At 46.1% G+C, this 13,929-nt stretch overlaps 1 protein-coding gene across 12 annotated transcripts in view; it reads left to right on the top strand.

Annotated features, from left to right (window-relative positions):
• USP19 (ubiquitin specific peptidase 19) overlaps positions 1-13,929 on the top strand; it is a 41,436-nt gene that overhangs the window by 4,880 nt on the left and 22,627 nt on the right. For 7 of the 12 annotated variants that reach the window (XM_028719657.2, XM_028719649.2, XM_028719654.2 and 4 more), the window contains exons 2-7: positions 251-527; positions 6,024-6,080; positions 7,530-7,658; positions 9,337-9,470; positions 10,840-11,208; positions 13,271-13,523. In XM_028719657.2, coding sequence (XP_028575490.2) covers positions 386-527; positions 6,024-6,080; positions 7,530-7,658; positions 9,337-9,470; positions 10,840-11,208; positions 13,271-13,523 — 1,084 coding nt within the window. In that variant the 5' untranslated portion in view covers positions 251-385. Of the gene's footprint in view, positions 1-250; positions 528-6,023; positions 6,081-7,529; positions 7,659-9,336; positions 9,471-10,839; positions 11,209-13,270; positions 13,524-13,929 lie in introns of those variants that run through there. The other 5 variants (XM_028719655.2, XM_028719660.2, XM_028719659.2 and 2 more) reach the window with 1 other exon arrangement.

Here is a 13,929-nt window from a genome sequence, read left to right as displayed (position 1 = left end):
CTCAAAATGCGTGTAGATAAGACCGTGCCTTGAATGGCACTTCCTTGAATGGGCAGTGCTTCCCATTCCGATCAGTAGTACTGTATTCATTTTTCAAAGCAAAGACATTTGTGTCTTACGTCTGTGTGTGTGTGTGTGTGTGTGTGTGTGTGTGTGTGTACAGCTCTTCAGTAAGGCTTCTGACAGCACAGGTGTTTGCCGTTCCTCTGCTACCACCCTTACCGATTGTGCTCCTCCATGTGCCCCCCAGGCATTTGTTCCTTGCCAGAGAGATTGACCACAAAGAATCGCCAAGATAGCTGGCTCGGGAAGAAAACGTCGCACCCCTGACCCAGACTCTGTCACCGACCCCGGCGGGCCGTTTGTCTCATCCAAACGGCTGAAAATGTCCAACAGTGCCAGCATCCCTGGCCAGAGAAGAGCAGCACGGGGCGTGGAAGATGCAACCAGTAAGAAGAAGCAGAAGGACCGAGCCAATCAGGAGAATAAGGAAGGCGAGAGACCAGTTGGCAGTGACTCAAAGAAAGGTATGGTTTTGTGCTATAGGTACCTATTACTCTACGTTTAAATCCAGTATAAATACTGTGTTTGTATAAGTATGCTGGATCAATTGAAAGGTTGAAAACTACATGCATAAGGACTCAGGACACCTAGGGACCAGGGCTGGAAAAATACTTGTAAAGTTCCTCTATATCACTGTTACATACTTTTTGTTCAGTGCACAAAGTATGCGAAACTTTCCAGAAAGCGCTACACAGAACCCAGCTGTGACACTGTCTCTGCACAAAATGTTTAAAGTCAAATTATGCTCACAAGACCATAACTTTACTCTCGATCAATTAATTAGGAGTAATTGCCATCAAAGTCACACCCACACCATACATTTAAAACACATGGCTTTCCCCAAATAATCATGGGAACTATTATTTATTAAGGGTAGTGGAAGGTATACAAATTTAATTAAGTTAGTAGTAGTAGTAGTAGTTGTTGTAGTTGTTATAGGTCTGTACGGGGTAGGTACAGTTCCCGGGATTCCTTGGGGGAAGAATGTGCTTTAAAGGTGTGTTGTGGATGTCATGGCCATGGTTGTAATAAATTTGAATCCCCAGAGCAAACAGATGGCATGGAGGTGTGGTGTATGCGTGTTGATATTGTCCAAGAAAGACCTTCCCTTCTCACTATATAGAAGGATCTGGCAACTTCTGTTTCAGTGTATCTGAAGAAGTGTGCATGCACACGAAAGCTCATACCAAGAACTAACTTAGTTGGTCTTTAAGGTGCTACTGGAAGGAATTTTTTTTGTTTTGACTATGGCAGACCAACCTACCTATCTGTAACTTCCTGAAAAGGTGAGAATGGAAGAGAGCTCTAAAAGGTGGGCTCAGTGGGTTTGGCAAATGCAGAAGTAAAAATTGCTCCAGGAATAGAAAGGATCACAGCACAAGAGACACAGGTGTAAATCAGGAGTAGGCAAACTGTTTGCTTCCAACAGCTACATTTGGGGCAACCCAGTCAGATGGGTGGGGTACAGACAAACGAATAATAATAATAATAATAAATCACTGGGGACGGGCTGTGGATGAGGGGGCATACACTTTCACATGCACACACACAAATGCACACAGAGCTCCAAAGGAGGCTAGCAAGAGGATCACAGTGATGCCACTGTGGTTCTCCCATTCCTTGTGTCCAGGAAAAGCTCTTTGGCTTTTACCAACAGCAATCAGCTGCTGGGGGTGGGGGAGGGACAGGCATGTTGTGGGCAGTGATTCCATTGGGCCACTCCCTACACCCCAGCTGACAGGGGCTGACAATCTGTTTGGTGGACTGAAGGGAGCACAGCTGCAATGCCTAGAGAGCCATCCCAGTGCACCTTTCTCATGCAAATCATGCTCTCTGCAGCCTGCCAAATTTGATTGGTGTGCTGAAATGAGTGTGAATCCAGCTTGTAAGGTGTCTAAGCAACTTGCAAGTTGCTCACAGCAATGTGAGGTGGAAATTTTTTTTTGAAAGCAGAAATTGTCCATTGCTTGTTTTTTCTATGGGAACATATTCATTTCATAAGTTCATTACCAACAATGTATGGGTGCCAGTTTCAAAGGCAATATTAGCCAAGCTTGACAGTTCTTAAATTGTACTTTATGTTTTTTGGGACATTATCCCTAGCAAACTATGCAAGTCAGCATATCATGCTCAGTTGTTCGGATTGCTAGACTGTGTTGTGAGTCAACTGTTTTCAGTATCTTTGTTTTTTCTTAAATTTAAACAATATAAGTGAAGTGTGCCTGCTAATGACTTTATTTTTTAAAGAAATACTCCAATTTAAAAATCTATGTTTTCTACACAATATACATGTAAAGCATATTAAGTGCTTCAATTTCCACTTCCAATTAATTTAGGTTGAATACTTTTTCATTGGGACAAAAAAAAAGGATACATTTTGTTTACTAAATACAAATAAACATGCTAGATTGACTCACTCTCTAGGGGATCAGAATAATTTCTGATGCAAAATCACCTTATGCAAGTCTGAGGTTTCCAATTCAAAATTTTATGGGAAATCCACATCACTAGTTGCCCACTTGTGGTGTCAGTAGATGAAGGGAGCAAAGATTAAAGATGATGCGTAAAAGATGCGTATGTCTGTGAGACGAAGGAGAAGAAACGATGAAGAGCCTTGTGCTATGGTCAGCTGCTATAAATTAAGCTAGAAAGGGGCAGGGAGCCAATGCACAGAGAGAAAGTCAAGCTCTTAACAGTGTTGCTCAAGGCAGTTTCTTTTGAAGGATATAATATGACTCAGGCTTTGCCATGCGCTGTTCCAAAACCAGCTGCCTGCTTCTGTGCCCTGAGCTCAATGCAAAGTTGCAGCCTTAAGGGCTGTTTTTCTTGCTTAATGCTCTCTTGCATACCCAAATGTTTTGCAAATTGTGGAAGTCTTGGACACCGGCAGCTTGCAAAACGAGCACACACCTTTCCGTTCACTATCTCCTCCACTCTCTCCAAATATTTATAAGAGAAAGGACTCTCCCCCCCCCCCCCGCTCCATCTTTGTTCCTATCCTTGTGATCATGGACAGGTGTACCATGTACACCAGGGGTCAGCAAACTTCTTCAGCAGGGGGCTGGTCCACTGTCCATCAGACCTTGTGGGCGGCTGGACTATATTTTGGGGGGGGGGGGGATGAACGAATTCCTATGCCCCACAAGTAACCCAGAGATGCATTTAAAATAAAAAGACACATTCTACTCATTTAAAAACACGCTGATTCCCAGACTGTCTGCAGGTCGGATTTAGAATGAGATTGGGCTGAATCTGGCCCCCGGGCCTTAGTTTGCCTACCCATGATGTACACAATTTCAGTAAATTTAGTTAGGGAATAATCGTCATCGGATGTACAACAGTTACATTTCAGGTAATACTGCTGGTGATACTTGGAGGTGCTGTTTTTGAGGAGGCTCTCCCGTAAAGGAGAGGCAGCTTGCCACTAATTGTGGTTGATTGTGTCTGACATTATTCTCTTATCTCTCGTGGTGCAACATGCAGCGCACCAACTTATTACTGCTGCTAATTATTGTCCTTCTGTGGTGGAAAGAACAGGTCTTGAGGCTAACAGTTGCCTTTCTTTGGTCTAGATAAAAGCTACCTTACAGCACCACTGTTCTAATAATAAGTTCAGTTAGGGAAAGAGCAGATTAGAACTCATAGCAATGATTCATCAACTCCTCTTGCTGTAAATCTTCTTACTGGGTTATTACGGCAATTGGATGTTCAGCCAGCTTAGGCTGGTTTAGTGACTTTCATCTTAAATTATTAGTTCGGTTTGCATCACTGTTTATATGTAGCTCTCTCTTCCATAAAGAAGCAAGCTAAAGTGTTCATTTTTCATGAAAAGTGATTAAAAATTAAGTCTTTAGAATATAGATAATAGTACCAATGCTGGTTTTGGATGACTATGAAAAATATATTTGGTGCAATGAAACCCTTCATTGAGCCAACTTGTGTTGAAGCGTGCAGAGCAGACTCTTAAGAGCCAGTGTGGTGTAGTGGTTAAGAGCGGTAGTCTCGTAATCTGGGGAACCGGGTTCGCATCTCCGCTCCTCCACATGCAGCTGCTGGGTGACCTTGGGCTAGTCACACTTCTCTGAAGTCTCTCAGCCCCACTCACCTCACAGAGTGTTTGTTGTGGGGGAGGAAGGGAAAGGAGAATGTTTGCCGCTTTGAGACTCCTTCAGGTAGTGATAAAGCGGGATATCAAATCTAAACTCTTCTTCTTCTTCTTCTTAATTTACACAGTTTTTCACAAGGTAGAATATACAATTGCAAATTACCAAACGGAAGAATTGAGGAGCTTGAAAGCTGGCACATTTATTTCACCAGCAGTGGCTTTTTGCAGTGATATTTGCCCCTTATTCTCACTCCAACCTCCACCTGCAAATTAGTTCTGTAGAAAGTGACATAGTTTAGAAAGCTTCCTATGATAAAACGTGCAAGGGTTTGTCTTTAGTGGCTGAGTTCAGACTTTTATGGCCTCCAAATACCTTTCCTCTCTGCACAGAATCCTACCACACCTAATTCAGTCAATCAAGGCTGAACTTAAGGTGGAAGGCACAATGGCCAACTTGCTGTGAAGAAAGGCCTAAGAATTGCCGGTCTCTTTAAATATGGCAATATATCAAGCACGTTCATCTATCTTCCCCACTTACTTAGCAACCTCCCTCTCATGTTTCAAGCCTTCTCCAGCTATGCAGATTTGGTTGTCAGCCAGGAGTAAATAGGGAACCTTTCCCTGTTTTCGCCACTTCCACTTTCCTGGATTGCTGAAATTGCCAGGAAATTTCCACACACAGAGGCATGTCCCAAGTGTCTAAACTCTGCCTCTGTAGATATGTGCCCCTTGTCACAGGCTCATGCTTTGACAAAAGGATCCACCTCCAGTCAACCTCTCCCCTGATTCTATAGGGTTAAAAATGAGGGCTATTCCCCGTGTATTTATCATTTGCCGAATGTCATGGGCGTGTTGCACTTCACATTCACCTTCCAAAATTCCACACAACTTGAAGCACTAAATTCTGCAAGGTCAATGTCCTTGGAATAAAATCATTAGGCCAATGGAATCTAGGACAACAACATTGTTTAGTCTTGAAAAAAGTCTCCACAGTGAGTCAGGCCGAGACCATAATAAGGCATTTTTTTTATTTGCAAACTATTAAAATAGTATATAAGGAAAGGGACTTGTGGGGAAGGAACGGGGGCCTTTATGAAGTTTCTGGTGGGAGAGTGGGTGCACCCAATTCGTGGAGTTCCAGAGGGGGTGGTCTGTTGTTGGTTGTTGTTTTTTGGTAGAAAATGCATTTACTTCTTTAAGCTTATACCTGCAGTTTTGAATCCCAGAATATCCTTTTGAAAGTGAATGCTGGGATTCTCAATAATCTAATGCAGCAATTGCTGGTGAGGGAAGCCTTGCTATTTGTCTGTAGGGAGCTGGGGTGGGGAACCTCTGATCCACAGAACTAATTGGGCCTGCCAAACCTCCCCATTTGGTCCGCAGGTCCACTTCAGTCAACCCACACCCACCTGCGCTACATCCGATTTCATACAGCATGTCAGGTGTGGGGCAGGTGAAGACCTGACCTAAGCCAAAGGGGAGGGTTTCAGGGGATGCCACCCTGGCAAATCCCTGTGCAAATGTTACACAGACCTCTTTCCTGCATGCATTGACAAAGAGGCAACATGGCACCTGTTGCTGCAGGCCAGGCAACCACAACAATTGACAATTTCATAAGCCTTATTTGGCTTGTTACCTTCCTCTGCGTGTTGCTTCCGTTGCCTTCCTCTTGGTTGTGTGCAAGTTCCTTATCCAGGCAGCAGGACTGTGGTGATTAAAAAACAAGAAGTAAGCTTTAACCTGTGGAGGACCTATTCCAAAGTGAGGAGCAGCAGAGAGGTACATTGTGCAGATGCAGTGAGCAGCTGCTCATTGGCAAAGCAACACACCTCTTCTATGTTTCTTTGATCACTAGAGCCTTTCCCTGGCCTGGCGCTGGTAGAGCCCAACTGGCAGAGGGAATCGGAGGAGGGTAAGTCGCAGGGGTGCATGACTTCAGGGTGCGAAAAGTACTGAGCCACCTTATTTATCCTTGATGCGCCTGTCTGCACTGTGTGGCTGCCCCACTCCTTTTCAGGCCTGAGGGTTGCTTCTTTAACAAGTGATCTTAACAAAGCTGTGTCAGTCTAACAGCCTAACAAGCTGCCAAGGTAGCGTGACAAAAGAAGGGGGACCTTGACTGCCGTAAAAAACAAAAGGAGGGAACGACCTTGACGCTGGCCCATTTGAGGCATGAGAAGCACATGGTAAGATCAGCCCTTCGCCAGCAGAGGGCATGGCAGTTACGTCACAGGAGAGCATCAGCTGCCTCAAGCATGTCTGTGTCTTTCTGTTCCCATGGAAGTGGTGGGTGTTCAGCCATATTCCTCTCCGCTTTTGAGTGGGGAGTGCAGGAGAGCTCAAGAATTGCCAGACAGGGTCATGCCAGTGAGCCTGCCAGCTCAGCGCCCTGTCATCCTGAGAACCACCGCGGACATTCGCAAGGGAAGAGGACACCTGCATCTCACAACATGCCCCAAGTGAGGATTCTTGGAAGAGAACAGACTCTCCACCAAGGAGGGTGTTGCTCCTCAAGACACCCAGAACCGGCATGGATAATCAGGCCTAAGGGGAGGGAGTCCGGTCCTTAGTTCAAGGCCTATGTGTGGAAGCCCATCCCTGCTGAGACAGCTTTATTGAAACTCATTTATAAGCCACCTCTCCCTATGTGAACCACCTTGAGAACTTTATGTTTAAAAGTGGTATAAATAAATAATAACTGACAGTTGCTATAGGGTAGGTTGCAATCAGGGCAGATTACAAATAGGACATCAATCTCATTAATTTCCAGCATCTCATACTCACGCACGTGAAATATATATAGCACTTTAGAGTGTTCAAAGTGATTCACATACATGTTTTCCATAACCCTCATAAGTGTCCTGCACAGTGTTAGCCAGTGTTGCTTTTCCTGTGCTACAGACCTGAGGTTGAGAGATAATGGCTTACCTAGGACCACCTGGTCACTTCATGGCTGAGGTGAACTGTGAACAGCTTAATTGACTCACAGCTTATGCTTAAGTTACTGTATTGCACCAGCTCCTAATGCAATGCTGTAACACACTGTTTTTCAATACTGAGAATGTGCCTTCGGCTGCAATGGCTTGTTGCCACTGTTGAATATCCTCCACATTTTCATGTGACCTGTTTAAGAAGAGTTTTGGTCGCTGTCTACCTACCATCCTGCGTGGCAACGATTTCTGTGTTGGTTATGATGCCCTAGGAGTGCTGCAAACTTACACTCTGTTACTAACTCTGCTTCAAGTCCTGGACTCTCTCATTCATGAGCTAACAGGTCACTCTGGCACTTTGCACTTCTGGATCAGCAAGTGAGAGCCTGACATCCTGTGTTTTACCCTCCACCCACCCTTTTGTTTCCTAGACCTGCTGCTGGACTGGAAGCAGAATGCTCATGAAATTATTGTCAAGCTGAACTTGGGCGGCGGAGTCCTGAAGGGAGAGGAAGTGGATACATCTTTCACAGACACCAGTTGTGTTGTCAAGTTACCTGGTGTGTGATGCAGACGTTCTTTCTTTTTCCTGTAGTTCTTAGTTGGCTGGGCATCTCTCGCTCTCTTTCTGTTTGCTCCTTTTGTTTTGCTCTTGGTGAACAGTAGTAGCAGTTTCCCTCTTTAAAGCAAAACTCCAAACTGGGAGGGGAAGAACCAATGAACAAGAATAGCAGCCTACTTGTCCTTAGTCTATACATGCAGGGACTTGAGGCTTCAACCCTACCAGGAGTCAGAAGACCATAGCCTCTGTTTATGGGTAAAGAGTGACTGAAAATTGGGCATTTGAGGAATCTTGAGGTTAACAAGCAAGCAATCTGCCAAGAGAACCATTTGACCACCTCCAGGAAGGGACATGGGGTCCTTCTCTTGGGGGACATTATCTGGGTCATAGCTCGATGGTGAGTGAAGGTAACTGGTGCCTAGAATAATGCATCCTTCCTGCAGGGTAGTTCATGATGAAATGACTGAGGAAGGAGCCCTGCATGTGGCTAGAAGGACTGCTTCTTTGCAGGGTGGGGTCAATGGGAACAGTTTAGGGATTTTTTTTGTTTTTGTTTTGTAATGCTTGGGGCTTCATTTAGCATCTGCTTCAGCCCTGAATGCCACAGTCTTTAAAACCCCTAGCCCCCAAGATTAAGGGCTTCTTAGTGGAATAACTGTTCATGATAGCAAATTAAGGGGAATGAGTCTTCTTCCCGCAGAGGCCCAAGAAGTGGCAGATGAAGATTCAACAGGAAACTTACATTGTTCTGATTGTGCAGTGGAGAGCAAAATGTGGCATTTATTGTTGGATCCAGCAGTTTGTATAGGATCCTGAGAGACTTAGGTTTTCATTTTAAAAAATCTTATGTCCCAGAGCTGCATAAACAGGCCTGAGAACATGTTAAGTATTTTTGTTGTGTGTGTTTTGTAAATGCTCAACACACAGCAAGCAGTAAAAGTCTGGGTCAAGAGATGCCAGCTCTCAGGGAATAGATTTCATAGTTATTTGCTATTCTCTATGGCTCTCAGCTTGCTTCTTCAGGCTTGACCGTGAGTCCCAGCCCCCCCCTTTTTTTTTTTGCAAGGGATGGAAAAAGAAGTACAACATAAGTCTTTTTAAAAAATGTTACTGTGTGAAACATTATTCACCCCAATGCAAAATGTTGTAGAACTGTAAATATTTAAAAAACAACAACAAGAAATCCTTTTCTCATGAGACTAGCACATCACTATCCTGGTTAAGTCAGCACAGGTGTGCTTCTGTTTTCATCCAGCTGTGGCTTGGCAAAAACATTGTGAACATACAAAGTTGCCTTACACTACATGAGACCATCTAGCCCAGGCATAGGCAAACTCCAGCCCTCCAGATGTTTTGGGACTACAACTCCCATCATCCCTAGCTAACCCCAGTGGTCAGGGATGATGGGAATTGTAGCCCCAAAACAGCTGGAGGGCCGAGTTTGCCTATGCCTGATCTAGCCCAATACTATCTTGCGATGACTAGCAGTGGCTTCCCAAGGTTTTGGACAGAGGCTATTCCTGATCTCTAGAGAAGTCAGAGGTTGCATCTGGGACCTTCTGCCTTCAATGCACTATTCGCTGTTGCCTCTCTGTTGTCTTATTGGCGGGGGGAGTGGGGAGTGAAATGCAGCCGAAAGACTGTTGTATGTGCCGTATCTCCACCCCCACCCTTAGATGGCCGTGAGTGGAGCTGCCAGTTATTTGCGGAGATTGAGAGCTCCTGCAGCAAAGTCCAGTACAAGAAGGGCAATATCCTACAGCTGGTGCTACAAAAGAAGATCCCATTGCACACTTGGGCTTCACTTTTGGTAAGATTCCGCCTTATTCTGAACGTGCAGGTGGGGTTTTGCTCAGCCTTTTCTGAAACCAGCAAGGATTTGAGAGCCGAACTACCCTTTCATAGAATCTTAGTTGGAAGGGACCCCTGAGGGTTGGCTCAGCAGTGATACACTGCAGGGAGCCGCAACAGCTGCTGTGACTCTGGGCAAACAGTCCCCAACCTGTTACCCATGGCCAGCCTAAATCTGTTTCCTGTAAGCAAAGGGGCCACATTTATTATTATTATTATTATTATTATTATTATTATTATTATTATTACTTACTAAACACATTTATTACTTGCCCTTTACCAAAGGTTCTGGCTTACCTCATAATACAACAGTAACATACATACGTAAATAATGTATCACTAAAAACAGTAGTACAACTGGTAAAATCCTTAACAGTAATCAAAAGTTTCCAAAAGTGTGGCCAAAACCTTGTGCCTTGGTGTGTCTTCTTAATACCTGCAAAGCTGGGGCTAGGTGTGCATCCAGAGGCAGGGAGTTCCACAGTCACATGTCAGTTCCCGTGGCACCAAGCAGGGGGTCCTCACTGCCACCTGGACATGCCTCTGTATGTAGAAGTGGAACTACTGCAACACAGTGCCTCTAGCTCCTGACCCTCGGAGTCAGTCCTAAAGAATACCATGGTCAAAAGAGACCAAGCGGTAAAGAAAAATTTAACAGAGTTGCACCCGCACCCTCAACACTTTTCTAACAACCAGGGTGACTAATGCTGTTTCAGTCCCAATCCCAGGCCTGAAACCAGATTGAAATGGCTCTAGGTAACCCATTTCTCCCAAGCATGCCTGCAGTTGAATCTCCCCACCCCTTTTCAGCAACTGGCCCCCAAAGGGGATAATTTCAACTGGGCAATAGCTATTCAGTACTTAAGGAACTGGGGAGCTCCTCTTAAAGTGGCAGTGGTATACCTCCTCCTTAAGGGCATTCCTCCCTGGCTGGCTTTTATAAGCCATTACAGGGAAGGTGGAGAGAATAGCAGATCACTCAAACCCTTACAAGCACCCTGCCCCCATCATTGGGCTGCTGTAATTGAAATTGATCTGATACAATTGGACCAGGCAACGCTCAGGACACCACCTCAGGATTTGCTCTGTCGTGTCCTGTTCCGTTCAAACCTGAGTGATGTTATCCTCAGAGCGCCTTTTCAAAAATGTCACAGCAGGCTTCCAATAACTCAAACAACTACAAGCCCCCTATTAATGTAATTGATCCAACATGCAGAAAGCAGATCAAGTGTATGTCTGGCTGCATCCATTAAGCTCAGTCTGAAAGGAGCCTGCTCCTCTCCCTAACTCAATATAGTAATTTTTAGCCTTTAAAAAAATTGTTCCAGAAACGCTGCAAGGATGGCTCAAGGGAGCAGACGAAGAGGCCTGCGTGTAAGGAGAATGGCAAGGAAAAATCCCCTTCTGTGGTGGAGGTGCCTGAGGAGCCCCAGCCTGACAGCACAGCGGAGCCATCCAGGGGCAAACGGGAGCCCTCCAACCCAAAGCGAGGCTCTGGGAGGAACGAGGCTGCAGGAGGGAAGAGCCCAGCCAGTCCGGGACTGCCAGCTGGCCCTAGTGCCAAAAGGGCAGTGGGTGTCAAAGCTAGCCTGTCTGAGGAGGAAGGAAACAGCTTGGGGAGCACAGGACTCAGTGGGAAAGCCGGCAACCCGAGAAATGACAAGGGAGCCCAAGGCGATGCCCCGCCAGACCTAAAGGTGAGAAGCGGGGGGAGAGGGGTGTGCATGGCTCAAGGCTGGGAGCTGCTGCTTTTTTGTCGTTGAGCCCTATGGCAAAGGGAACAGGTTGCATCCTTCCTCCCATCACATGACTGTCAGTCAGAGAAAGGGCAGACTTGGCTCTGTGGTCTGTCCCTGCGGAGAGGAGACTCTGGGATGCTCATCAGAAATGCAGGTGTGCCATCCTTGCTTCCGCTTGTAGACCCATTACTGGAATTCTTCCTCGATTATTGCCAAAGGCCTTGTTGTGAAATTCACTGCATGGTCTAAACATAGATGCAGGTACACATGTCTGGAGTTCAGAACATAGAACTCCAAGATACAAGGCTGGGCACACGCTAAGGCATTTTGTCAACATGTGATATGTCCCCTTGGCTCTTCCTTTGTGGGCCCTGTTTGTGTGGCCAGTGCCGTGTCCCTGGAAAACAGGTCGGCGCAGCCTGCTCAACTGTCCGACCTAGGTTCAGACACCCGCCTCCCTGGAGTAGGGAAGCACTAGCTGAAGGCAGAGTGGAGGCCGAATCAGATGGGCCATCCAATGGCATTGGGGTGGTGCTTCTTCCCAGCAAACCACTTGGCCCCTCTCCCCACCATGCAGCTGAATACTCTTAAGACTGCTTGGCCCCTCTCCAGAGTCAGGCTCCAAACCCTCTTCCCATTCTTCCTCCCCCTCAGACCAGTCCTGCCAAGATGTCTCCATGGAGTTCATGACACTTGGCCCCTGTTTTGTGGCTTGTTTTCCTCCTCACTTTTGAGAACAGGGATTTCACTTGAGCCTCCCAGGTTTTAACAGCTTTCCCACCCAAGAGGCTCACTTGTCCTGTTGCTGAAGGGACTTGAAATGACCTGTAGGTAAACTGAGCTGGTGCTTCCTCTTTCTCACCCTTTCTGATTAATTACTAGATTAAGATGCAGTATTCCCTTGCTGTAGTGCAAGAGCTGTGGTGCAGCAATGGTTACGAGTACTGAACTGCATCCTACTGTGCAGAAAGCCGTTTCCAGGTGTTTAATGAAGCAAAAGGGCAGAAAATGAATAAATGCATTCGTTCCTGCCATCATATTATTATTATTATCATCATTATTATTATTATTACTACTACTACTACTGCTACTGCTACTACTATTATTACTGTTTTGGCCCGAATATAAGCAGCACTTTTTTCCAAATTCCGATCTGGAAAAGTTAAAGTGCGGTTTATATTCATGGCCTTATGATATCGCTGCTGAAACAGCTGCCCAGGAGGGCCATTGGGAGTGTGGGACAACGGCATGCCGCACACCCATGACTCCTAAGCCTCCCCAAGCTGTGAAAACGAAGGGGGAAGGGAGGAAGGCTGCCGGCAAAGTGGTGCAGCTCCGCCCCCCCCCCCCGAAGCAGGCTGGAAGCGTCGGGCAATGGCGCGCAGCCTGCCCGCCGCTTCCAAGCCTCCCCCCATGCCGGCTTGGTGAGTTAGTGCTGGGAGGCAGTAGTGTTGGAGGCAGGCGTGCAGCGCGCTCAGAACCAGGCGCCGCCTGCCCCTTGTTCAGGGCGGTAGAGCCAGGAGGCGGGCCACACCCACATATAAGCCTTGAATTTTAAAAGTGTGGTTTATTTGCGGGTGTGTCTTATATTCGGGCCAATACGGTACTATTTTATACCCCTGACGGGATTCAAATGAGAGTTAAGGTATGGCTATGCCCTAGGAATGGCAGTCTTCACTAAAGGCAGTGTCCATTTCCTTGAATTTGTTTAGTTCTTCTATGCTAGAAGAACTAAACATTGCTGCTTTTGGTGGTATTAAGAGTCTCCCAGTTCAACTGTATCTTGTGTTCCTTAGCATGTTGCAAAGCATTGCAGTCCACCCCTTAGGTGCCTGTTGCACACTGGTGATATTCACCCATAGAGGCTCCATGGACTACAGCTGCAATCTTTGTTCTTTTCTATTAGTCGTACGTCACATAATTTTATAGGAGAAGGTCCCTGTGGCATGGCTCAGGTTACATGTTTTGCAGTGGCTATTGCTGCATCTGATTGTGCCTTCTCTCCTCCCTACATTTCCAGGCTGACAACTTGGAGAGGGTGTCGGTGCCCGTGGAAACGCAGCTGCCTACAGTCTCTGCAGATTCATTGCCCTGCCAGCTTCGGCCCTGCCCAGAGAAGAGGGCTCCACAGCCAGCCACTTCCTCTGAGACTCCGCAGGGGCCAGAAGTCGCTTCTGCCTTCAGCGAAGGCCTCACCTCCTCTCCGCCATCCAGGGACACTGAGAAAAGAGGCTGGTCCGAGGACAGCAATGCCCTTGAGGCTGTTGCTAATGGTGAGGGAGGGGATGGGGTTCCTGCATGCTCACCCATTTAAGAAATAGTTTGAATTGGTCTATGAAGTAGCAGTGGGACCTACCTTCTGTAGAGTGGCTGGGGAAACCTAGCCAGATGGGCAGAGTATAAATAATAAAATTGTTGTTGTTATTATTAGGCAAGAACTGGTTGTGGACAAAGGCTATGTTTATATATATGTATAATATATATATATATTATATATGTAATTTTTATTGATTCCCTTCCCCCCCCCCCCCCGATAACAAATATGCAATGTCAGTAACATTCGACAAGGGCTATGTTTTGAGCTGTTCACAAGAAGTACCACATCAGAATTGGGTGGAGAATTCAGCATCCTGAAAAGCTCTGTTTTTATTTTTAAAACAAGGTGTTAGCCTAGGCTTG

Source organism: Podarcis muralis, chromosome 2 (genome assembly GCF_964188315.1).
Source record: "Podarcis muralis chromosome 2, rPodMur119.hap1.1, whole genome shotgun sequence".
Classification (NCBI taxonomy): Eukaryota; Metazoa; Chordata; class Lepidosauria; order Squamata; family Lacertidae; genus Podarcis; species Podarcis muralis.
Note: the sequence above shows the minus strand (reverse complement) of the source record. Positions and strands in the feature narration are given on the sequence as shown.